Source organism: Narcine bancroftii, chromosome 1 (genome assembly GCF_036971445.1).
Source record: "Narcine bancroftii isolate sNarBan1 chromosome 1, sNarBan1.hap1, whole genome shotgun sequence".
NCBI classification, from domain to species: Eukaryota; Metazoa; Chordata; class Chondrichthyes; order Torpediniformes; family Narcinidae; genus Narcine; species Narcine bancroftii.
The window spans coordinates 398,529,758-398,556,831 of record NC_091469.1 but is presented as its reverse complement, the minus strand read 5'-3'; the positions used below and the strand labels follow the sequence as shown (position 1 = coordinate 398,556,831).

The window sequence follows — 27,074 nt, the reverse complement described above, 5'->3', positions numbered from 1 at the left end:
TGATCCAGTATAAAGCAAAACCAATAATTATATGGTTAACATGGTTAGCGTAGTGACAAGTGTAACACAATACAGTGCCAGTTACCCAAGTTCGAACCTGCCGCTGTCTATAAGTACTTTATATGTTTTCTGTGCATCTGTGTGGGTTTCCTCTGGTGCTCTAGTTTCCCCCCACATTCAAAAGACGTACAAGGCTCATAGGTTAATACACATGGGTGTATTTGGACACCGTGGACTTGTGAACTGGAAGGTCCAGTTCCTGTGCTATATCTCTATATTTAAAAATATGGAACTATGAATCTGCTACATTATTCCTATAATGTAAGATGCCACTATTCCTTTAGTTCATTGAGGATCCCAGTCAATGCTGAAAAGACAGGAAATTGACTGCCTAAACCTGAGTAAGTCTATTCATCTAATATACAAATTAAAGGGACATACCAAATGACATATATGTGACACATAAAATGTCTTCCATAATGTTTGGGATAAAAACACCTTTTTTTTCCCCCTTTATTTGCTCCTGTGCTCCACATTTTTAAATGTGTAATCACAGGTGATTAAAGTCCATATTCCAAATTTTATTCAAGGTCAATTGTGAATATTTTGGTTTGACTATATAGAAATTACAGCACTTTTTATACATGGTTCTCTCATTTCAGGGCACTGTAATATTTGGGAGATTGCAATGGTATATATATTAAAGTAGTTGTTTCTAGTACTTTGTTGTATATCCCTTGCATGTAATGACTGCTTGAAGTTTAAAGGCCATTTTACACAGATAACCCACTTAATTGGTGTGTGAATGACCCATCTTTAAAGACAAGTCAGGTCATTAACACTGAACCAAGAAATACCAGGTCAGTGCAACCTTTTACCTCAGAAGGCCAGCATCCTGGAGCGCAAGGAGCAGGGACATGAAGCATTACAGCATCAGCGTCCTGTGTGATGTATAACATATGCAACCTTATTGCTGCTGGTTCAAATTTAAATCTCCTGCTGGTAAGTCACACACATTCAACGTCATCAATGTGTCACAACTTTTGACCATCCTGGGCCCGGCAAGCCCTGAACCTTTTAGACAGAAGCCATCGGGAAACACTTTGGCTCTGATACTATCTACCTCGGTAGTATCAGATATGGAATGATAATGACCCCCCCCCCCATCCTATCTTTGTTGCAATACAGGTAGGTTAAGCAGTTAAAAGGCAGTTAATTCCTGTATTTTAATGACTGCGTAAAAGGGGCTTAGGATTCATAGACATCACCAGGTGCTGATTATCTTCTCTGGCGATGCTCTGCCAGGCCTCTACTGCAGCTGTCTTCAGCTCTTGTTTGTTTTGGGGGCTTGTCCCCTTAAGTTTTCTCTTCAGCTTATGGAAGATATGATCAATTGTATTTAGATTGTGTGACTGACTTAGCCATTCAAGAATTCTCCAGTTTTTAGCTTTGAAAAACTCTTTTATTGCTTTAGCATTATGTTTATGATCATTGTCTTGCTGTAGAATGAAGTGCTGCCCAATGAGTTTGGAGGCATTTACTCAAACTTGAGAAGATGTTTCTATACACCAGTGGTTTTCAAACTGCCCCCTAAACTCACATTCCACCTTAAGTAATCCCTATGCCATAAGTACTCTGTGATTCTGTGATTACTAAGATATTACATAAGGTGTATGTGGGTGGAAATAAAAAAAGTTTGAAAACCACTTTTTTAATTGTACCTAATTGACTCATTATGTGCATGGTTTCATAATTCCAAAGGAAATGGACCAATGACAATTTTTCTCAAGCAAAATATTACAGTAACAATTGGGTCTACAGCAGTGGTTCTCAACCTTGCCTTTCCACTCATGTACCACATTAAGCAATCCCTTCCTATTCACAGAGCACCGATGACATAGGGATTACTTAAGATGGTATGTGAGCTTAGGGGAGCAGTTTGAAAACCACTGCTATACACCTTCGAATTCATTTTGCTACTGCCATCCGCAGTTACATCATCAATGAAGACAAGTATGCCAGTGCCTGTGACAGCCATACATGTCCAGGCCATAACACCTCCAGCACGTTTCACAGATAAGGCGGTATTTTAAAGAAATAAATAAATGTAGACATGCGGCACTGTAACAGGCCATTTCAGCTCACGAGTCTGTGCCGCCCAATTTACACCCAAAGAACCTACACCTCTGGTAGATTTTGAAGGGTTAGATGAAACTGGAGCCATCGAGGAAACCCATGCAGACACAAAGAGAATGTACAAACTCCTTACTGATAGCGTAGGATTCGAACCTTGTCCCGATCACTGGCGCTGTAAAGGTGCTGCGCTAACTGCTATGAGAATTGTGCTGCCTACCATGCTGGTATTCTTTGGATTTTGGGCATTTTCTTGACGCCTCCACACTTTGTTCTTGCCATCACTCTGATACAGGCACATCTTGGTCACCTCTGTCCACAAGACCTTTTTCCAGAATTTTGCAGGCTCTTTTAAATACTTCTTGGCAAACTGTAACCTGGCCATCCTTTCTGTGGTTATCTAGTGGTTTGTATCTTGCAGTGTATGCAATTCCTCTGTATTTCTGTTCATGAAGTCTTCTGCAGACCATAAGCACTGAACACATCATCACCTGTCTCCTGAAGAGTGTTTCTGATCTGTTGAACAGGTGTTTTAGGATTTTTCTTCATTATGAAGAGAATTCTTTTGTCATCCTTGCTGTAGGATGAGGTGGAGCTCTTCCTTTGAATATCAGTCCCTTTGTGATGTGATTACTGAGCTCACCAGTCTGCTCTTTCTTCTTAATGATGTTCCAAACAGTTGGTTTTGGTAATACAAAGGTTTAGGCGATGTCTCTTACGGTTTTATTCTTAACATTCAGCCTCAAATTGGCTTCTTTGATATATAAATGCCCTTTAATAAAATATGAAATGCTCACTTTCATCACGTGAATTATTTGATTACAAATGTAAAATGGCGAAGCACAGGGGCAAAAAAAAAAGAAAAAAAAAGTGTCTTTGGCCCAAACATTATATCTGTGCCACAAAGTTCTTGCTTCCAAGAGTTTCTATACAACTTTACCTCACTAAAAACTATCTGACCTCCTTTAAGGTGATACACCCATTCTCACCAAGGGATTGTACAAAACATAAGCTGATGTTGATTACATATTCCGTGATACTCATTAGAAAGATCAACAGTAAATCTAACATCACACCACACAGGTAACTCTGAGGAAATGACTTCTACAAGTTTACATTTTGGAATTCATCGGTTTATATTCTCTTCATCTAATGTCTCATTATTATTTAACAGAAAAGTTCAGCTCGCTTAAATGACTTCACTCCTGATGGTACACATTACATTTGCTTCACTGAATTCCAGACACAGTAGAAAGCATTCTTCTTAAAACAGCACCAATCTTAACGATATTGCATGCACGTTTAAGTTTGTTGTTTTGTCTATACCATGTGAATTCTAAAAGGATTCACACTTGTTTTCAACAAGTTTGTTTTTAAGTATTGAATTTCTGCAGACTCTTTTGCTTCTCTCTCTCTGATTCTTTCAGATTGTATGAGGCGCTTCGGCAATTCCTGCTGGTGGCGAATCTGTCTGACTTGAAGCAGACAAAAATAAATTTCACGTAACATGACACTGTTTTATTACTACGATAATAAATGGAATCTTGAATCTTGTAATGTTACACTCTTTAATGACTCAATGAAATTTAGCCTTTTGAAGGCCCAACAGGACCTCCTCATGTCTCACAATTTGACCTCAGGATTATCAACTAGGTTCAAAATTTGAGGCCTGAGCCTCCAAGCAAGAGATTTGTCAGCTAACAAGAATTAAGTGCACCATTATGAACCCTCTCTGATGAATTAGATAACAACTACTTTTTGTACTGGAACACAATCAAGAAAAAGTTAACCTGAGAGCATTTAAAAAGGATCCACATCTGGCAGACTCTCTTGAATTTAGTCATCATGTCACTAAACTAGAATCTTCATGGACGTTGAATTCTCAAGCTCTGTAGTTACGAGCATATTGCTTACCAATGAATGTACCATATAAAGTCACTAAATTCAATAGTTAATTGAATTTACTAAGTGTAGGACATGAAGTTGTTATAAAGAATAAGAATCCTTAGATCAGACTGAAGAAAATGTACAGATGGTTAAAATATTTATTAAATGTGTGGGCATAGATGTTTAGAGGCATGCCTAATCTTAAAAATAATATAATAGAAATCTGACATTTAAGAGGCAAAATTTTATATAATTGAGAGGAGTGCTTAAACTGAGATATTGTGCAATGGCCCACATAATCGTCGGAGAATGGGGGAAATTTGATCGAGGGGTATCTAAAGAATAAATGCTAGCAGGCTTTTTCTGCTGAGTTAGGTGAGGTTGAGAAAGACAAAAGTTAGAGAACATGGGTTAAGGGTGAAGTGTGAAATGTTTAAGGGGAACATTCGGGGGGGAACTTCATGCAGAGATTTGTGAGAGGGAGGAACAAGCTACCAGCTGAAGTGGTGAATGTAGGCTCGAGTTTGACATTTAAGAAAAAAAAAGGATAGGTACAGGGATGGAAGGGGTATGGAGGACCTTAGCCCAAGTGCAATTCAATGGAATGAGACAGAATAATAGTTTGAAGTGGACTATATGAGCTGAAGATCCTGATGCTGTACTACAGTGTTCTATGGTTCCATAATTGATTAATATACAGTAAATTAGATTTGCCCAAGGGTTTAACGATTCCTGTTAAATTAATCTCATGCCTAAACCTCACAATACATGTAGAGAGAAAATATTAGTTTAACCAGAAACTCTTCACTTATCTCTATTCCTTTCATATAAAATCAATCTATATTAAGATGTAACAAATATTGCAAAGCTCCAATTTTGAACATCCAATTGATATTTCTTTCAAAGCTGGAAAAAAATGTTTTTTTTTTAAATCGGAGGGAATTTTGTATTCAGTGTTGCTTCTAATTTCTTTACGAGTGTGCTGCAAGCTGCTTCCCTCTGGGGTGTAGAAATGTCAAAGTGGTCCATGCTGCTCATTTCTCCACTCTCTGTTGTAGTGGGCACGACAGACAAAGTCAGAGTCTTCTAGCCTCAAGGAAGAAATCTTCCATCTGGTCGCCTCACTTAGATCTGACAAGATGCATTATATTCAGATTGTTGAATTTTATGCTGCTAAAAATAGAAAGGGTAACATTTTGGTTCAACCCAAACCCAAAAAATGTACTCTTTCAGATAAAATATCTCAATTCTAAGAACTAGAGAATTTCTAAACTAAATGAATTCTCACTCACTGATATAAACAGTCTTATATATCACATCTCATTTATATCCTGTTTTTATACAGTAGCTAGTTTAGTCCTTTGAAAGATACTTAAGGAGGAATTTCTTTGACTCACTTCCTGCAACAATGTCAACGTGGTGGATGAGGTTCTCACCTTGTCATATATTTGTGGAAATACTGTAAGTTATACCAAGCAATCATTATTATTTTAAGTGCCAACTCAGTGGAGCATTCCCCAAGGTCACCTAGTTTAGTGCCCCTTACCCAGTCTTCCCACCCCTTATCACCACAACATTATTAAGGCTGCTCACCCTGCCATCACTTACCAAGGTGCTGCCGCAGGGGATGAGGACATTAAGCCACCCATTCTTGAACTCACAATAATCAGCCAATTGATTGGTGAATGGTGTGCAAATTAGACCTTGTCATTAAACTGATTTAAAACTCCCCTACCCTATTTCATTTACCTCCAGCTTTATATCTTTTCCTGATCTATTCATATTGGGACTGTGCACTGATAAAAAGAAATCATTCTTCATTTGCTGTGCATGAGAAGAGTTGTCAAACCTGAGTTCTGTTACAGGGTTTTAGTCCGAAACACTGACCATCCCTCTGCCTCCAAAGATGCTGATGGATCCATTTGGTTCCTCTAGGACTTTGTTCTTTGTTCGTGAGTCTTTCCCTGCCTTTACTTCATACACTCACCATCTGACGGAACATCCAGGTGGCAGTCTGAGTTGAAAGTTCCCTTTCATGACTTGCCTCCAAATTCAATCATTCTGCTCGAAACTTGGCCAAACACAGACTAACCCAACAAAAAAAGCACTTTGATCAGTTCCCACTTACACACTGGCATAACAACTGTGTAAGCCACTGAGGACACACTCAGCAATCTGACAGCAATAACAATTTTTTTTAAAATAGAACAATTTGAAAAGATTATGTGGTAAGAAGGTAGAGACAAATTATTTCTTGGAAAAACAATTTCTTGAACTTGAAAACATTTAGTCATGTGAGAGGCAAAACTCTGAATCTTTATATCATTGCATAAGCTCTAATACTGATCTTTCAACTTTGAGGCAATTATGTTCTCATTTGTCCTGCTTTAGATTATGATTCTTGTATCACAAAGCATTTTGCTATTTGCTCATTTAACCCTCATGGAAGGCTTATATTGCAACCTTTATCCATATTTACATTGGCTTTTCTTGAATTGTGTTAGGGATTGAACATCTTCTGCCATTTCTAATTATAGTTAAATTTATTGTGAAGACCTAGCAAAGCATTCCCAGTTGAGCCTAGCCTCCAGTATGCAACAACACTGTTCTTCAAAGAAAATAATTTCTCCAGTCCTACTTAAACATTAATGGCACAGCTGTATAACACTGGGCTCCACCAAACAAATATTTCAAGCCTTAAATATGACAACTTATCAGCAATTTTAATTTACTGATGCTGGTGTAACATGATGTGTCAAAACTATTTTTTTGCATTAAGCCTTTCTGATTGTCTCATTTACAGCAACAAATATCCTGCCATTCTGATCAACCTCATAATAATCTATTAGCAATTCAGGCAGCAAATGTGGAAAGAGAAACAGAATAACATTTTAGGTCAAAGACATCTAAATGTTTCTCACATTTTCTATTTCGGATTTTTAGTGTCTGCAGTTTTTATTTCAATCCCTTTTCTCATTTTGATGTCATAAGGCATAACAGTGATGCCCCCAAAACAGTAGTGAAAGCTGATCAGCAGTTACTGCCATTCTGTTATGTGCCATGTAAAGAAGGACTCATCATAGGTTCACCAAAATTACTCAGATAATTTCTGATATTTGCACACCGTGTGGGAAGAGGCCATTCAGTCATTCAAGTCTACTGATGACTGCATAATAGGGCAAGAATTAATGGAATAAAACTTATTAAAGTAGCCATTCAGAGATACACTTGATTTGGTATACTCACCAGGTATAAATAATCTGTCCTAGCTTGTATGTATAAAGAATGATATAACAATCTCCACCAAAGAATTGTCCAAATGTAGCAGGATCAATAGGGTTCCGCCCGTTGCTCTCAACTCGCCAAATCTAGAATAAGAGAAAAGCATAATTATAACTGATATACATTCAATAAATTGCATCAGGCAACTTTAAGTGGAGTCAACTTATCAAACAGTTGAAGAAAGATGTCAGGGATATATTTAACAATTTTGCTATTTGAGAGTAAAAGAAAAGAAAGCCTTCCATCTCTGTATTATCATCCTCTTATCATATTACTATCGGCCATATGTCATGAATTGCTTTTAAACTACAGTCTCTGTAGTTGCCATGGATCAAGAAAAAAATGTCAAAAGAAATAGTACAAAAATCCAAGGCTTTGATTGTGACTGTGCTTGCCAGGGGGAAATGGACAGCTGCAATATTCCAGCACGACTACCTAATTTTCACCATCGGTGATCAGTCCCTGTTCACTTCCAATTCAAATAAGAAGGACCTCAAGTGTCTCCACTGCTTTGTGACCTAACCAGTCTACTCCAGCACCACCCTCCTCTGTCTGGCAGAATTGGTACTCACCCTCAAAAACTTCTTCAAGTCCTTCTAGTGTCACCGTGGATACTTGCATGGGCACCAGCAATATCAATCTTTTTTGTTGGCTACCTGGAACAATCCATGTGGAAAATCTACACTGGCGAAGCTCCCCAATTCCTTCTCTGGTACATTGATGGCTACACTGATACTGCGTCCTCAAGTTCAAGTTGAAGTTTATTTGTCATCTGATTGTACTAGAACAACGCAATGAAACAACTTTCTCTGGTCTGTGTGCAGAATAGTGCAAACACACACACACATACACACGGGCAAAACACATACAGACAAATGATACATATACACAGTTCATATGTACTTATATTAATATAAATATTATTAATAAATAGTAGAGTCACGGAGATTTGTTTTAGCAGTCATTCAGCTGTCTCACTGCCTGTGGATAGAAGCTGTTCCTCAGCCTTGTGGTTCTTGCTCTAATACCGGTACTTCTGCATCTTTTTTCCCCAATGGGAGTAGCTGGAAGATGGCTCCTCCCTGATATTCTGAGCCCTCTTTAAACATCGATCCCAGTAAGTCACATCGATGAGGGAAGGTGACCCTTTTATGGCCCTGTGGATTGACCTCTGATCCTATGTTCTGCAGCAACAATACCACACTGAGATACAGCCATCCAGGATGCTCTCGATGGAGCTTCTGTAAAAGGTTAAACGAATGATGGCCTGCCTCAAGCCTTCTAAGGAAGAGCAATTAGGGTTGCACTTTCCTGACACATCCTAGCTTTTATTTCATTTCTGTCCCCCTTTCATCTGTATCCACCTCTCACTTGCCATCCTGTGCCCCATACCCTCCCTCACCCCACTCTTTTTTATTCTGCCCAATTCCTGCTCTGCTTGATGAAAGTCTTTAGCCCAAAACATCAACTATCTTCTGCCTTCCATGACTGCTGCCTGGCTTGCTGATTTTCTCCAGCAATACCAACATCTCTTTTGTACCTCACCCAGTTCTCCATAACTAAAGAAATCCTGTGCTGTACCTTTTGAATTAGACCTCACATTGAGGACCTACTTTTGTCTTTCTGCTGAACGTAAAAGATTCCTCAATCACCACTGGGCCGAACAAGAGGTTTCCTGGGAAACCTGCTGATGAAAAGTCATTGATCTGAAAGGTTGATTCTGTTTTTCTCCCCACAGATGCTTCACAACGTGTAAAGTATTTCCAGCTCTCTCTGTTTTAACTTCTGAGCTTTCTTTTTGTCTTTGAAAACTTTTATACCACAATCAATACCAGGGAAATAAATATCCTGCTTTTTTTTTCTTTTCAACTTGTGGAATGTGCTTGATATTATTTTGGCATATTTATCCATATTACTCCACAGACTATTCTTCAAAGAAAGTTCTTCATCGGCCATAAAGTTCATTGCAATGTTTTAAGATCATAAAAAGGCTCCAATATGTGTTTGTTCAGTTTCATTGCAAAGGGCTTGACATAGTAACAATAGATGCATTCAAAATGTATCCTCCACTCCTATATGTTCTTATTCACCTGCTGAGGAAAGCCCATTAAACAATCCCCCACGAAACCCAGTCCCATTGTCAATTCAAATCATTAGTCACCCACCTCAGTCCAAAACCTAGTAAGTCTGAGACTCCTCAAACTATGGCCACATGCTCTCAAAATATAGCCAGGGGAGATATGGCTGGATAATGGCAAGATGTTAAAACAGCCGGGCTATTGTAGTGGCTGTTGCAATTTCCCCAGTAATGGTTGGGGACTTATTTTGTGCTAAAGGCAGAATTTGTCAGGTTCTTTCAGAAGAGTTTCTCGAAACAGTACTGAAATAGTCCAAGGGAGGGAGTCATACTAGGCCTTATGTTGTGAAATGAGTCTACCCAAGCGATAGCAGTTTTAATGGGAACTGTGATTACAACTGTAAGTTTTAAGACAGACATGGGCAAGGATAAGGTTGGACCTCAGTGGAAGGTACTAAATTGTGGAAAGACTAAAATGGAATGGTGGGGGGGGGGGGGGGGTGTGAGGGGGAATGCATTGGGAGCATCTGTTGTTGGGTCAGCTGGTCAGAATTCAGGATCAATGCATTCTTGTGGTGAAGAAAAACAACTATGATGCGGCTTGGAAACATGGGATGATGAGAGGTGTTGCAAATTTAGTCAAAATTATACAGGAAGCAGATATAATGTTTAGGATGCTGAAATCAGATAAGACACGAAGAAAGCAGGGAAGAACGAAAACAGAGCAAAAGGTGGACATAAAATATCCTTGGCAAGAAGGATTAAGGGTAATCCCAAAGCATTTTACACATACCTTAAAAAGAAGGTAACTAAGGAAAAGGTAGGACTACTCAAGAACAAAGGAAGAAATTTGTGCCTGGAACCTGAAGTGGGTGATATCCTAAATGAGGTCTTTTCATCAGTATTTACGAAGGAGAAGGAAATGGAGAATTGTAAGTTCAGGGCCATGGTATATTGATATCAAGAAGGAAGAGACATTGAGTCTCTTGAAGAACATTAAGAGTCCAAAAGGTCTGACAGGGTCTATCCCTATCTGTTGAGAAAGGCAAGAGAAGGGATTGCTAAAGTTTTGGCAGAGATCTTTGTCTGTTTTTCAGACATGGGCAAAATCCCAGAGGTCCAGAGAACAGTCAAAGTTGCTTAGTTTTGCATTCAGTGTCTCAACCAAGAAAATCGACCGTTCCTTTGATTCCACAGCTGCTTGTTTTTTGGATTTTGTTTTGCTCCAGTCTCTTGTGCCTCCAACCAAATTAGGCCTTTGCTTCAACAGGGCAATAGAGACAATCCAGCAAAATACAGGCCAGTGAGCCTTGCATCAGAGGTGGGTGAATTCATGGAAAAGGTTCTTAGGTACAGCACTGACTTGCATTTCAAAAAGAATGGACATTACGGGTAGTCAGCATGACTTTGTCTGGAGGAAGTCATGTCTGATGAAGCTGAGTTTTTTGAGAAGGTGACAAAGATGATTGTAGGGGTCTAGATATTGTCTACAAGTCTTTCAAAAGTCATTTGACAAGACTCACATATGGTAGTCTGATCTAGAAGGCTGAGGCAGATGGAAGAAGATACAATAGCAATGTTTGGGAGGCACTCAGACAGGTATATGGAAAGGCAAGGTGTTGTGTAGACCAGATATTCTTAACCATTTTTGGCTACCACCCCCTTAGGACTCTGCTCATACTTTATTGGCCACCTTCCCTGTGAAGCAGTCAAATTTAGTTGGTTTTGTCCATATTTCTCTCCTATCAACTGCATAAAAACATTTCAGTCCATGGCCCTGCTTAAACATGCTGTGGTCCCCAGGATTGGTGGTGGGGGGGGGGTGGGGGGGAGTCATGTGGTCCCTGTTGAGAAAGGCTTGTTGTAGACCATGCACAGACAGATGAGGTTAGTTTCGTTTGGTATCACAGTCAGCACAGACATGGTGGACTGTAGGGTCCATTTCTATGCTGTACTGTTCTATGTTTGAAAAATCCTATGGCATAATGCATAAGAAAAATGCTGAATTATTCTATGTAAGTTTTTCCAAGAATATAGATTTTGATCACTTTTTTTAACTATTACAATGTCATCATATACCAAAATGATCATTGTTTCTAATTACAGGTGCTCCTCAACTTACGATGGGGTTGCATTCCAGCCTTCCCATCATAAGTCGGAAAAATCGTAACTCAAAAAAGAATATCGCAACTACCATTTTTATAATTAAATGTTGAATACACCACGTTGAATGTTGAATACAAAGACTGCGAGCATGGTTGAGTCAGCATCACGAGAGAGTAGGCTGTACATCTCTCTCACACGAGGCGGCCATCGCCAAGAATAGCACAAGAGCACCATGATGCATAGTGCAAGCACGGGGACCCATTAGAACTTGAAATCGCAAGTACAGATTCGAACCATTGTAGTTTGGAAAATTCATAAGTCGGACCATCGTAAATCAGGGAACATCTGTATAACTTAATTATGGGCAATAAGCTGTATATGGTGATAAATAAAAATCACATTACCACAATCATTATAGACTGTCATTGATGAATTAACTCAACCTTTGGTTGTTTGGAAGAAATTATTTTAACCTCTTCAAATCAAGGAGGTGATTCTCATGACAGAAGTAGTCTCAGCGTTAACCTTCCACTATTCTGCTTGGACTGAAATTTCTTGCCTTTCTTTATGGCAACTGGTCTTCAAGTTGTGTGGGTAACCTTGCAGTCATGTTGCCTCTTGTTTGGAATTATCTCCGTCTGAGAGGCCATCTTGTGTGCTTTTCACCCATTTCAGTTGAAGGCTTATCTCTATGAGGAGTGTTAATGAACCAAGTCGGTGTCAGGCTGCTGTATTGTGACCCAGTTTGTGCTGTGTATGTACATTACACAAGCTGGAACTGGCATAAACTGTAACGATTCCAACATGACCTCATTGCCTCTTGTAGTTCTCATCCTGTGGAGAAACCTCAATAATCTAAAAAGAATACAAACGACAACAAAGAGGACTTGCATCACGTGGACATTGTTAAACAAGCAAAGCCTTGTCATTTAACATAGAACCATTTTGACTCTTTGTGTATTCACATTAAAATCACGATTAAATCAAATACTTTTGTAGCCTAAAAATTGTTCCTTGCAGCTATTTTGTGGCATGTAAGCAGGGTAGTGTGTCTTTCTAATGCTTTGTAAATGTCATATAGGGAACAAAAGCTTCAAATGTGTGTTTCACAATACACTGCTGTTTGGCTTTTCCATGTTTGATAAAGTTTGCTTCAGAATGGCTTTCACAGTTGATATTTTGCAAGTTTTTGCTCTTTCAACATGGAATCAGTTCTTAAAGGAACATGCCACTAACTTCTTGCAATTGCCGTGGAAAATAGCTACTTGGAGAATTACATGCTGTTGCAGAGCAGCAGCAATTATCAAGGATCCACACCATGCAGAATATACACTGTTCTCGCTGCTGTCATCAGGAAAGTGGTACAGGTGCCGCAAGACTCATACTCAGGAACATTGCTACCCCTCCACCATTAAACTCCTCAACAACAAACTCAATCAGTGACTCATTTAATGGCTCTGCACATTTTTTAGTATTGAATATTTATTTTCTGTATTGCAGTCAGTTTATTTTCATTTCTTTCTTTGTTTACATTTCTCTCTTTTGTACGCATACCTTTTCTTGAGTACATTTTATTTTTGCACTACCTATAACTAAAAATTTCACCTGGCCTGCCTGCAGGAAAAAGACTCTCAGGGTTGTACGTGATGTCTGTACTCCGACAATAAATCTGAACTTTGACTTTGAACTTTGAATGCTGCAATGATGGGAATTGTGTGGAAGAGTAATCTCTGGGGGTGGAAGCAAAAAAAGCAGCAGGTGGCTTCTTGAAAACCTGGTGAAAAATAGTGTTCAGAAACGGAATGTTCTTAATCCTGAAGGGGCAACAAGTTACTGGAAGTCCTTGTAGAAACACGTGTAGTTACTGAATGCCTGCTCTTGTGATGCAGGCAAGTCCCTCCGCTGATCCTATGAACTGAAGGAAAGGTAAACTCAAATTCCTCCCCTTGGTGATGGGGCCTGTGTAAACCTGCAAGGCATGCATACTGAAGGGTGCAACATAGAGTCAGTATTGGGAGTCTGATGAACTCTGAGTCTAGGAATCCATGAGTGACCGTAATCCTGACCTCCACAGACAGAACAGGCCAGGGTACAGGCATGGTAATCCTAAGGTCACAGACCCAGCTGAAGACAAATGACATACTTTCAGGTTATGTTGACCCTTTAAATTCCATAGAATCAGGGCAATGAGATTTAGAACAAGCTTGTGAGAACATAAGAATTGTTCTTTCCTTGACCAATGAGGCTGAAAATCTCACTGCATGGTAGAGTGACTATTCCAAAGGTGGGTATGGTTATAGGTTACCATATACTACCATTTATATTTGGAATGGCCACCCTACTGATGGGAACATTACACGATGCATTACTGCTGATGTCTTTGCACTTTGAAAGGCATGGGAGTGGTAAAAACAAAATCCTGCCAGGACACCAAGGCAAAAATGTCACAATGGGCATTACATGACCCAGAAAGTTTCACACAACAGCCCTACACCTCATTGTCAATTTTCAATGGTATCATGCTTATTTCTGAAGTTGTGCAAACACATCTCTATATCCGTCAGACAATGTGGAGTTATCATTTAATTTAGAGTGTGTAAATAAATAACATAAATTACTTCGATGCCAGAATAAATTCACACATCTATGTTTACCTCAGAATATATATTATTATATATGTAAATATATATTAATAGTAGACTGTGCCATATGGATTTCAATATAAGCAGATCTGAGATTATTCATTTGGATTTTAAAAAGGAATCAAGTGCAAGGATATGCTGTCCTTTATATTGAGGTTATGAGTATGGAGAATTTATGGTATAGCTATAAGATTACCTTAATTAGACCAGATCTGGAGGCTTCTGGGCAACTCAACTGGTTTGTTTCTGCATTTCAAAAAAGTTACCAATAGTCTTGAAGGAGAATTGAAAAGAAATAATGGAAGTTTGCATCATTCATCATAATATTGCTTGTAAATGGAGCTCTCAGAAGGTGAATAGTGTTGTTCCAGCATTTCTCATACCAATCCATGATGGACTGCCATTACATACAATTCCTAGTTCTCTGTTTCAGATAAGGATTGCAAGTTACCTCTGTTTTTCCAGAACCGTCATCGACCATGTTATGTTTGGCAGCCATCTTGGGACAGTCGTGTAGTTTTGAGGCATCAAACTCAATTTGCTTGATTTTTGCAATTGACTCAGAGACATATACTTTTCCGAAGCCCTCACTCTGATCCAGGTCTTTCCAGTTCTTAAAGAACTGTTTGAAGGTTGGAGTTTCACCTCCTTCAGGAAGAACTTGAATCTGCAGTGAGACATAAAGCTTTAATTTCATGCTGCAGAATCTAACCAGGCCCATTATCTTTGTAGATTATTGGGTGTCTGTTGTTCAAGCAAACTCTTTAGAGGTGCATCATCTGATTATTTCCCACCACAGAGCAGTCGAAGATAATGTCAATAGCAGAGCACTAAGTATGCTCCTCCACTGAACAGAACAGCTTTAGCTAACCTTGTGACTTTATGAACACCGACCAAAGTAGGGGGGATCTTACATTGTCAAAAACAGCTGGAATCCTCTGATTGACAGGATGCAAATCCTCTTCAACAAAAAGTCTGAGATGGAATTAAAGTCAGGAATGGTGATCAAAGGAATTAACATCAGAAGCTCCCGTAGTTTGTAGCACTGCTGACTGTTTGGTCATTAATGGACACTGCTGTAACTTAGTTCATCTGAACTCTGTGCCCAAATTTTGATCATTCAATCAGGATTACTCTTGCATAGGGAAAAGAGACCAATAACCCAGTAAGTTATTGTCCCACCCAGTTTCCTTCTCCAGAAAGAAGAGATTTTAATTTACTTTGCATTTAAGTACACCCAAGACAAGCCAAATAGAATAGCAACTCACTAACCAAAATAAGTTATTCAACAAACTAGGTGATCAAACAAAATTCACAGATTCTTCAGTGTAACAGTCATATGTATTAAAATACACTGAAACCATGTTAGAACGCGATTCGTTAATCCGCAGAATCACTTATAGCGTGGTGCCTGTGGACCCCAAACTTTGCAAATTTTGAAAGATAGATGGATGGAAAAAAGGATGGGTTTGACAGATTATTGATATGTATTTTGCCCTCAAAATCCATTTCTTTGATCAAGGTGACAATCAGCGTCCACATTATATATTGCTTTGATCTGTAATGCAGTCCTTTTAAGCAGTGATTTTGAAGAAAAATATTGGGGAAAAACTCAATTTTTCTGTGAAATAGTGATTAAAATTCAAAATACTAATATTAAAAGAATGTGTTTGCTTTCTTTCATTCAAATTGTTAATTATAGATAGTGGATCCTTCAAAAAGTGGTAATATTTGGGGTTGATTATCCATGGGCACTCTGACATATATGCTTTTGTTCCGCAACTCGGCTGTAATGCGTTATGAAATCTTGGACCCCAACTACCGCGTTCTAATGAGGTTTTACTGTACGAGTATAATAGCTATAGCAGTTTCAGACAAGAATAGTTCAGTCATTATTTTTCAATTATATTTATTTGTTTCAAGTGGCAACAGACAAACGAAGCTATACATTCTCATTGAACTTCCTTTCACCACTTAACTTTGCAATTAATCAGGGTTTGATCAGCAGAGATTAACAGTCTTTCTTCTGTATTATGCAATTTACAACTTCTGTTTTATTTTGGCTGAAATGTGTACTAAAAAGACAAAATTTTCATTGGAAGGAAGGTGTTGAATTAGAATATCTGTCAAATACTTCATAACAAGCCATGGATGGGTAATTCTACAATGTAACAATACTATTAAATATGCAGTACATCTATGATTATCCAAAATTGGATTCTCCGAACTCCTCATTTATCCAATATTTTTTTCAGAGCTGAACTGACCTCACTCGACAAGAAATTAGAACAACTATTGTCCTTGTTTCAGGCAACTCTCTCCCCTCTCTCTTTCCATTTCTTCTTTACCTATTCTTATTGACTTTTATCTCCAACTCTCCCTCTCAAACTGAGCACCCCTGTTTACCAGCTGCAAATGGTTGGAAGAATCCCTTGTCCCCGCATCATCGAGGAGAGCTGCCTCCCGGCAGTAGCAGGGACCCTGGACTCCAGACAAGAGCTGGACCTCGGTGGAGCAGTGTCGGTGACTGGCAGCGGCCAGGATTTTTTTGGTAAGAATTAAACATTATTTTAATGCTTAAAAAGGCTTGCCTTGTTGTTTTTGTTGTTTAAACACTATTACCAGTGATTTGCTGTTGCTACTGGACTGTTCTTTTTAAAAATGACCAGTTATCGAATTATAATGCTTATCTGAGATAGGCCCAGACCCGATCATTTCGGATAATCGGAGTTGTATTGTAGTTTAAAATTCTCAATTGAGTTGTCAAGGAAACAATCAACATTTCCCAGACACCACCTGTCCCTTCATAAAACTTATTTAATGGAATAACTGAAAGTCAGTAGAAAATCTCTTACCTGACTATTCGACGGGTAACCCATTTTTGCTATGAATCCCTCAGCCGTCTTCATAGCTGCCTTCCTTTCCTCTGGGTTTGCATTTTTACCTAAGTAACAAAATATTTCCCTGTTAAAATCAGCACATGAAAATTCGTTCATTTGCATTTTTTCCATTTGCTGATTTAATCTTAGACTTTATGTGATATTTTTTAAAAAGTAATTACTTTAATACTTTTTCATTCACTTCAATATCCTCATGTATATTATTTTCAACCATGTAATGAATTTTCAAGATCTAAAATAATTCTAATTTATTTAATTCTTTTACATCTGTTTTCATTTTGTCATTCATTTGGTTGAAATGAAAAGATTACCATGTTTGATTGCTTCACGAAACCAAATCAAACCAAACCTTTCCTATTTGTCTGAAACGTAATGCAGAGACAAAAATCCATTAATCTGAACCAGAGAATTCATGACTAGTTTTGCCCAAGCCAAGATTTGGGAGATTCTGAAAGAATGTGGGATCATGATAAAAGTTTAACTCAATCAGTGGCGTGGGTCATTTGCATAGAACACTGACCTTACAAAGTTAATTGGGACATTGCCTTGGAGATGAAAATCTTAATCCTCCCCATGGCAAATTAATGACCTTTCACTTCTTATTCACATATCATAACAGGCAATCAACAGGCAACATTCGCCCTACATTCCTGCAAACCTGTCTGACTTGAAAGCAAAGCAGCTTTTCTTGCATTAGCTTATGCTAAGGACTCAACTCAGCTCCAATTTCTCATCAATGAGCTACTTCTTTCTATTTGTTCAGCTCCAGTGACTCCTTTTCTTTTTATATATTACGTAGTTCTTCTAGATGTTGAATAGTGGACAAACAGCTTATGCGTGTGTCGCTAACGCTCCAGGAAATGGTTTCAATAATATGAGTGCAGAGAATTGGTCTGAATGGGCTTCACTCTTCTACAATCAGAACTGTTGAAGCAATTCATTGGATAGAAAATTTCTGGTGAGTTAGCAGACCTCACAATAGTATTTAAAAATAACAAATGAGTTGTGATGGTACAGACCTATCACCAATGTATATAGTTACAGTATCTAGAGTGTAATGACTGTGCTTACAGCGATTGGCTGAGAGCTTAGCCACGCCTACTGTCTGGGCCTTAAAGGGTTGTGTCCGGATCATTCTGGACTGGTCGGCCACCTGTGAAGAGCTCCTGTCTTTTGCTAATAAAAGCCTTGGTTTGGATCGACGAGTCTTTGGTTCTTTCGATGAGCTCTACATGAGTCATCTTAATTTTCATAGAATACCACAGCAAAAATCAGGCCTTTTGGCCCTTCTAATCTGTGCTGAATTATTATCCCACTGACCTGCACCTGGACCATATCCCTCCATGCCCCTCTCATCCATGTACCTGTCCAAATATACCTTAAATGTCAACACTGAGCCTGCATTCACTACTTTAGATGGCAACTCGCCTGCAATTCATGGCCCTCGAGGGTCACGATCATTGCTTGCTCACACATTGACTCAGCGGTGTCACTCCGCTTAAAAATAGCAAGTAGTTTCGGTGACAAATAGTCATCCTTTACCAGGAAGTACAGGCTAATGGGCTCAAGGTAAGGTCAGCATGATCCAGGAGCCTCCATCTGTACGGAGGTCCAAGGAATGGAATGTCCAAACCAGATCACCAGAAAATGTAACTCACTTGATATTCTGCAACACTTATAAATAAATCATTTATTTTTAATTGCACCTTAAAAAGTGATTATTTGAACTTAAAGGATTCAGAGTCATTCTCTGAGGACACAATCAGTCCCACATACCAGCTCTGCCTTTCACTAAGATGATGGCTGATCTTTCATCTCTGCGTCACTTCCCAAGATTACTTGCTTCTCTTAATATCTAAAAACATGTCAGAATTTATTTTGAATCTTCTCTGGAGCTCAGTCTCTGTACCTCTCTCTGGTAGAGAATCCCAAAGTTTCACCATGTTGTAGGTAAGGTAATCTCTTCTCACTTCACTATGGAGTGACCAAGGCAGCTGAGACTTCAGGGCTGTATAGTGGTGCAGCCTCACAGAACTCCTGCTAGTTGATCTGCTGTCTCACAGTGCCAGGGACCCATGTTCAATCCTAACTTCAGGTGCTGACTGTGTGGAGTTTGCACATTCTCCCTGTGGCTGTGTGGGTTTCCTGATGTGCAGGCTGGTACTTTAATTGGCCACTGTATGTAGGTGAGGGGGAAACTTGAGGGGAGTCGATGTGAATAAAAAATAGCATTTGTGAAGGATTTATATGAATAGGTCAGCACTGGCTTGGTGGGCTGAAGGTCTGATCGGTATTTGACCAGGCCCTTATTTGATTCTGGTTCTAGTTTTGTACAAATGTTTAACTGATTGGATATTTTTTTTTCTAAAAGTGCAATGAAATGTAATTTAGAGCTTTCTATTTGTACTATTTTATGAAATAATAAGAATTTTCAATCTATATATTCACCATATTAAAACAAGGCAAAATTATGAGCCTTTAACAGTCAAAAGGGCTGGAGAAACTCAGCAGATCATGCCACAGCCATTGGAGGCAAAGATATAAGACCAACGTTTCGGGCTGAGCCCTTTGTCAAACTTTGAGCAAGAAGCTGGCAGGCTCCTGAATAAAATGTTGGGGGAAGAAGGGACAGGGGGAGGAGAACAAGTGAGCAGGCAAGAGGGTTAAGGTGGTCATGGGTTGGAGGGCAGAAGAGAAAAAAGCTGAAATCTGTATGGGGGATGGGATGGCAGGGCCTGTTGGCCTGTGCTACTTCCCTTCCCCCTTACCTTTCTTCCCTCTTCCCCCACCTTTTTTATTCAGATATCTGCTTGCTTTTTTTCTCATGACCAAGAGCTCAGACTCAAAACATTGCCTCCCATGGATGCACCTTGACCTGCTGAGCTTCTCCAGCACTTTTATGTTTAAACTACAATCGCAAGATCTATAGTCTTTCTTGTTTAACAAAATAATGAGCCTGCATTTCTTCAAATGTTCCTCTGGCAGCGCTGTTAAGAACAAAGGCTTTTAGTAGCTCGCTGCCGCCATGCAGTGGTACTTCCAAAATTTGCAATGTGCAATCTAAAAATGTTGAGTTTCACTCAATGTAAAACTTCCTGCGACCTCAACCCTCAGCCCCATTTCCCTGTCATGACTCTCTGGGCTCAACCAATCTGAGGTCTTTTGACAGCTCATGATTGTCAGAAACCTTTATAATTTGTTGGTAAATGTTTCTAACAATTTAAATCAACTTAAAAAAGTACAAAAGTATACAAAATATTTTCAACAAAAAAATTAAAGTTAAATAATGAAAAATACATCTTGATAATGAAAGTAGATCAACCCGAGACACTCAGTGAGAACACTATACAGCCCTTCAGCTCTTGTCCTTTCCTCCCACATGTCTCTCGTCTTCTCACTTCAAAGCTCAGGCGTGGAAGTCAGAGATAAGCTGTGGTCAGTAATCTTCAGAGAGTTCCCATGAGATGTGCAAACATGCAAACGACCCATAGCAGGTTTGAAAAATTTGTCCATGTACCTCTGCACAACAATCAGATCATAAATCCTCAACTAAAGTCTGACTGACATTAAATTGTACTGACAATAGCCACACCAGTAGTGCGAGTATAAGAGAGCTTTAATAAACTAATATGTACACTAAGAGGTCTTTTCTCTCTGCAAGACGAACCTGGAAGGCTAGACTGTAGCTCTGGACTGCTTTATATACAAGGTAACGGGGATGTCCCCTGGTGACCTAGTGGTGTAATTACATATCACCACAGTTGCATTACACAAATGTGTTGGAGAAACTCAGCAGGTCATGCAGCATCCAGAAGTAAAGGGTGAACAATGTTTCGGGATGGGCCCTTCAACAAGAATTTATTTCTTAAGGCTGCTGCGTGACCTGCTGTGATTCTCCAGCACTATTGCTTATTGCACTAGACCCAGCTCAGCAGATTGTCTTGTTGAACACTTGTGAAGATGTCTACTTACACATCTCCCCAGAACCTTGACACAATTCCTCAAATCAATAATTGAAAGGCACAGCAAATTGGAGATGCAGGAAATCTCAAGCAAGAACAGAAAATAATGGAAACACTCAGCAGGTTGGTCAATAAGCAGAAGGTTAATGTTTCTGGTCAAAAGTCATTCTCCAGAAGTAGAAAATTGAGAAAACAAAGTTCAATTTTAAATTGTAAAGATGGTGGGGGCAAAATGGATAGGGCAAAGAAAATACCTTTGACCATGTTTGCTCAAGTGATACTAATGTTCATGGAGCATTATTTGGGGCAGGTCCTTCTTTTTCTTCAACTATACCTTCCCCTCTACCATTAGTGACAGAGACACCATCTCACCAATTTTCACACCTCTGCTCTTGCCCCTTCTCTCCCAGCCAGTTCTGGCAAAGGGCCTTCAGACTGAAAAAAACCTTTTCCGCAGGTGCTGGACTATTTCTAGCATTTTCTGTTTTTAGCTTAGAGATACAGCATGGTAAAAAGTTCTTCCAGCCCACGAGCCTGCAGTGCTCCAACACATACAGGCAACCTCCTAATCCCGCACGTCTTTCTCAGAGGAAACTGGAGCATGCGGAGGAAGCCCACTTGGATACAGAACATACAAACTCCTCTCAGACAGGGCTGGTTTCAAACCTGGGTCGCTGGTGCTGTAATAGCTTTGTGTTCACCGTGATCCTATTTCCTCAATGAGGCTGATTACAAAAATATAGCTGAGTGATCATCCCAATTCATTAAGCATTTATCAATTGTAATCATAATGTCTTTGAACCAGCACACATAGAATATATTATTGCCACACTATTTATCTGCACATTACATAAGAAAATATTAATATCGATCAATTTTTTGGATTAAAATGTTTGAATTTATACACACTTCAATTCTACTGACTATAGGGGTTATAGATTATAAAATAAATTTAAAAACTGCATAATACCATCTGCAAAGAGTAAGTATATGCTAGCATTTCTTCAGTATTATTAATATTCATACCCTTCCAAACAAATATCTTTCTATCAGCTCCATTATCCAGGATAAAGCACTCATCGGTCAAAAGCAGATCACAGGAGAACGGGTTTTCTCCTGACACCAGTGACACTTTCATTGACCCACTGGCATCCGAGACCTAAATGAAGAACATATACATTACTGTTTTCATTACTCTGTGCTGACTTCTGGTTTTAATATGCTTCTAATTCATTTTTAAACTGATCCATTGGTGAAATAAAGTTGAGACTGTGTTTTATTGCTTTTCATTAAGTAAATTTAATATAATTTTGACTCAGTTAGCTGTTCATATCAGAGGTGTGGTAATGGTAATGGTTGTTGGCAGACAAGATTTCCAACAACCAAGTTCAAATCTTACCATGGCAGTGTAGAATTTAAATTCAGGTGATAATCTGGAGTTTGGAAAACAAGTGACATATTTTTTAAAGGAATGATTAACACAAAAAAAACCAACTAATTTGTTGTAATAACTGGTTTGGTTCAGGTTCTGAAATTTGCCATTTTCTCCTAGTCGGGCCTGTATATAGCTCCCAACCCTCTCCTTGTTGGTTGTCCCTGACATTCCCTCTGAAGTGGCCCAGTAGCATGGAAACTGTACGTTACCACCTCCATGTTCAAACAGAGTTAGGAGATAGTGATTCAAAAAGTTGGATCAATACCATCCATTCAAGGGCAATTAGGAGGTGGGCAATAAATTTTACTTCACCAGCAGCACCCAGATACTGAAAAAATATGATTATTTTTTTAATGAACCCTCTCGTGACCAGCACGAGTTATTTTAGACTGAGGGAAAATAAACCGAAGCTGGACCCAATCCATTCCATGCCTTCTGGTGCTTTCCCTCTGGTTCCCATTGCATCAAATACAATGATCCTGATATCCCTTCTCTTCCTGTGCCTTCCTTTTACATCTTTTCCCATCTCTTCCTTTCCTGACCCATCCCTTCCTATCCTGACCCATCCCTTCCTATCCCATCCCACCCCAATCCGCCCTTTCCCAGCTCAAAGCAGCCAATGCTTTCACCATTCTCGATATGATTACTCAATGCAACACTGAAAATTGTTAAGGTTCACAATCTTCCCTCGTTGTATAAGAAATCACAATCATAATATGTCAAGAAAATTGTGTGACACAGAGTTTTTAATGTGGAAATTTCCTGGTTGCTGTAAAATAAGCATATGATGTTTTCTTTGAATCAAATCTATTCTCATAACCTTATCAACTCCCTCCCTTCCCTTCATCATAAAATGGACTCCAAACAAATAGATATCTTCATCAATATGGTAAGAAAAAGAGACCCAATTAGAGGGGGTGATTTCAATAAGAGGCCATTCAAAATATGTTTCCAAGCCATTGGCAAATGATCACATGCAAGGACACTAAAGCAAACTTAGAATATGATTTTCCTCTATGATTAATATATTGTTGACAGCAGACAGTCAAAAAAGACAGGCCATAAACTGACAGACATCACTAATTCCTGGGCCTGGGTACATGACCGTATTACCAAAACCTGGGTGCATTTCTGTTTCCCTAAGGCCTGGGTACATTCCTGTATCACTGAGGCCTGGGTATATTCCTGTAACACTAAGGCCTGGGGACATTCCTGTATCACTGAGGCCTGGGTATATTCCTGTAACACTAAGGCCTGGGGACATTCTTGTATGGTCACGAGAGGATTCATTAAAAAAATAATCATATTTTTTTCAGTATCTGGATGCTGCTGGTGAAGTAAAATTTATTGTCCACCCCCTAATTGCCCTTGAATGGATGGTATTGATCCAACTTCTTGAATCACTATCTCCTAACTCTGTTTGAACATGGAGGTGGTAACGTACAGTTTCCATGCTACTGGGCCACTTTAGAGGGAATGTCAGGGACGACCAACAAGGAGAGGGTTGGGAGTTATATACAGGCCCGACTCGGTGAAAATGGCAAATTTCAGCACCTGAACCAAACCAGTTATTATAAGAATGATGATACCAAATTAGTTGTTTTTTTTGTGTTAATCATTCCTTTAAAAAATATGTCACTAATTGCAGATTAACTGACAATTGATCGTGGACATTGTGCACGTCAAAAAGAAGTGAACTCGTAGATTGTTTAAAACCCATTGCTCTCAAAGAGAAACAACTTGGGGGTTAAAGGGGGCTGTGATTCTGGCATTCTTGGCTCTGGATCAACAATGGTGCCTTATCTTCTAGGGTGGCCATTCCAATGGAGGACATGGTCATAGGTTACTATATATATATATATATATATATATATATATATTTATATCACACATACAGAGTGTATTTGCATTTGGTTTAAACCTTATTGCAAACACAAACAACAAATGCAAATACACCGTGTATATGTGATATAAATATATATATATGGTAACCTATGGCCATGTCCTCCTTTGAAGTGGCCACCCTCCTTTGTTCTGTACCATCACTAAGGTTCAGAGAGTGATGCATTAGAGCCGGGCAGTCTGCTGTTTTGTTTTACACCAAATGATGACAACATTGGCAGTAATTTTACCAACCTAAAGAAATCTCTTGGTGCCTGCAACATTGACCACCGCCAGTGGGCTGATATCGCCTCAAACCGTGCATCTTGGCGCCTCACAGTTTGGCGGGCAGCAACCTCCTTTGAAGAAGACCGCAGAGCCCACCTCACTGACAAAAGACAAAGGAGGAAAAACCCAACACCTAACCCCAACCCACCAATTTTCCCCTGCAACCGCTGCAACTGTGTCTGCCTGTCCCGCCACAAATGAGCCTGCAGCTGACGTGGACTTTACCTCTCCATAAATCTTCGTCCGCGAAGCCAAGCCAAAGAAAGAAGAAGAAAAAGAAATAATTGTGACCCTCTGTGCTCACACTGGGTAGCTGAAATTCCTCATCTCCATGTGCTCATCATTGTAAACACTTGTTCTAGCCGTTACTTGCAAATTTTTAAAATGCCATTCACTGGAACTACCCTGTGCATGTCAATGAAGCGAATGTAAATTGAGTACTGGATCAGTGGGAAAGCAGAATGTGGGAATACCATGTAGAGTTTTGCCATCTTCCTATTTGATATATCAGCAACAACATCTTCATCGTCGCTCCCTTCACTCAGCTCTGGTTTTTCACCAAGGACCTGCAAGAGAAAAAGGAAAATTGTATCCCTTGTACAAGATAGTTATAATCAGGATGTGACTATTCTCTTAAATATCATTTGAACAGCAGAGAAAAGCTGGTTAAAATTAGAACATCAAGCTGACAATGGTGAACATCAAAGCTGTTTGGGACATAGAGAAACATAAAAGATATTTGCAATTTAAAGTCAGGACTGACTTTTTGATGTTAGATTACTGAATTGTATTATTTTATAATCTTAATTCTGACACAAGTGCTTTCAAATACAGACAGAGAGAAGTATATTGAGTGTGTCAGTTTTAGAAGGAATTGGCTTGATGTGTGTGTGTGTGTGTGTGTGTGTGTGTGTGTGTGTGTGTGTGTGTGTGTGTGTGTGTGTGTGTGTGTGTGTGTGTGTGTGTGTGTGTGTGTGTGTGTGTGTGTGTGTGTGTCACGGTGCAGTAGACTGCCAGGTGAAAGGTTCTGTTCTGTGTCAACATGTGCATGCCAATGCACTGAGCTTGTACATTCTAATGGAAGAGGAGGAGCACACAAAGTGATCTGCTCATGTAATTCAATCAATTTGCAGGGAATTGTTGAAGAGGAACAGGGAAATTGGTTTTCTGTTCAACAGCGTCAGCAGTGGCAGATGAATCATTTACACTGGGCATGTAAAACGATCATCTCTGTTATCAGACCCTTAAATAGATCTCACACTGGCAAAAGTTGATGCTCTTGTGCACCCTTTTTCTCTCCACCCTGCACTATTTGACTTATTGGAACTGTAATCCACAAACTGTTTTCCTATTAATGGTATTTTTCTGCGACCTGCTACCTGAGTTGACTTGCCTGGATGGCATGCAAAATAAAACTTTTCACTGTATCTTGTCACACATAACAATAAACCAGTCAATCAAATTCAATTCATTTTGGTCCCGACAACACTCAAGTTCATGTTCAAGTTCATTATCATCTGACTGTACATATACAACAAAACATGACTGTACATATACAACAAAACAAAAAAGGGTTTTTCTGGACCACGGTGCACACACCACACACAGAATACAATTCTCACACAGCAGATAATATGACATAGACACATAAAAATATGATATAAAATAAATATGCATAAATAATTTACTCATGTTTCATTAAAAGAGATCCAAAGTTCCACGATACCATTTTTCAATCTCGCAGCCTGAGGGAAGAAGCCATTTCCCAGTTTGGCAGTCCTGATTTTGATGCTCCTATACTTCCTTCCTGATGGTAGTAGGCCAAAGATGCTGTGTGATGGATCCTCAATAATTCATTAATCCCCATTTAACCAGTGCTCCTGGTGAATGCCATCAATAGAAGAGAGGGAGACCCTAGAGATTTTCCCAGGTCTTTTAATGATCCTCTGTATTGACTGATGCTTTGCAGCTTCCAGTTCATACAATGATGCAGCCAGATAGAACACTCTCAATTATTCTCCTGCAAAATGTTGTCAAGATGAGGGTTGGTAGCCTCGGCCTCTATCAGAAGTGTAGATGCTGCGATGCCTTCCTGACTAATGAAGAAGTGTTGTAACTTTTTTTGTGCTCGAGGTTAGTTGTGAATATTTATCATCTATCAATCTTTTGTATTTATTGCCTCATTTTAAATTAAAGTTTTATGTATACTGTCATGCTTTTTTACAAAATATCTGTTCAACTGCAACAAGTACGAATTTTGGTATACATTAGTATTGTAACTTGTTTTTCATCTTGAAATTTAATTTCACTAGTCTTAAATCTGCAAAACAGTTAATTCTTTTATATTTACAATCCTGAAAAAGTTAAGGATTTTAAACTTCATCCTAGGGTATCACCTATATTGTTGTCATTGCCACATCCAAACAATTCTGCATTTTCCTTCCAGCATGAGCCATAATCCCCTACTTAAGTCTCTAAATT

At 39.1% G+C, this 27,074-nt stretch overlaps 1 protein-coding gene across 1 annotated transcript in view; it reads right to left on the bottom strand.

Annotated features, from left to right (window-relative positions):
• Nucleotides 1-27,074, bottom strand: part of LOC138751457 (scinderin-like) — a 138,012-nt gene that overhangs the window by 29,226 nt on the left and 81,712 nt on the right. Inside the window, exons 5-9 of the mRNA XM_069913742.1 lie at nt 25,067-25,159; nt 22,016-22,148; nt 16,983-17,071; nt 14,579-14,794; nt 7,267-7,388 (exon numbers count right to left, since the gene is read on the bottom strand). Of these exons, the coding sequence (XP_069769843.1) occupies nt 7,267-7,388; nt 14,579-14,794; nt 16,983-17,071; nt 22,016-22,148; nt 25,067-25,159 (653 nt within the window). The remainder of the gene's footprint in view (nt 1-7,266; nt 7,389-14,578; nt 14,795-16,982; nt 17,072-22,015; nt 22,149-25,066; nt 25,160-27,074) is intronic.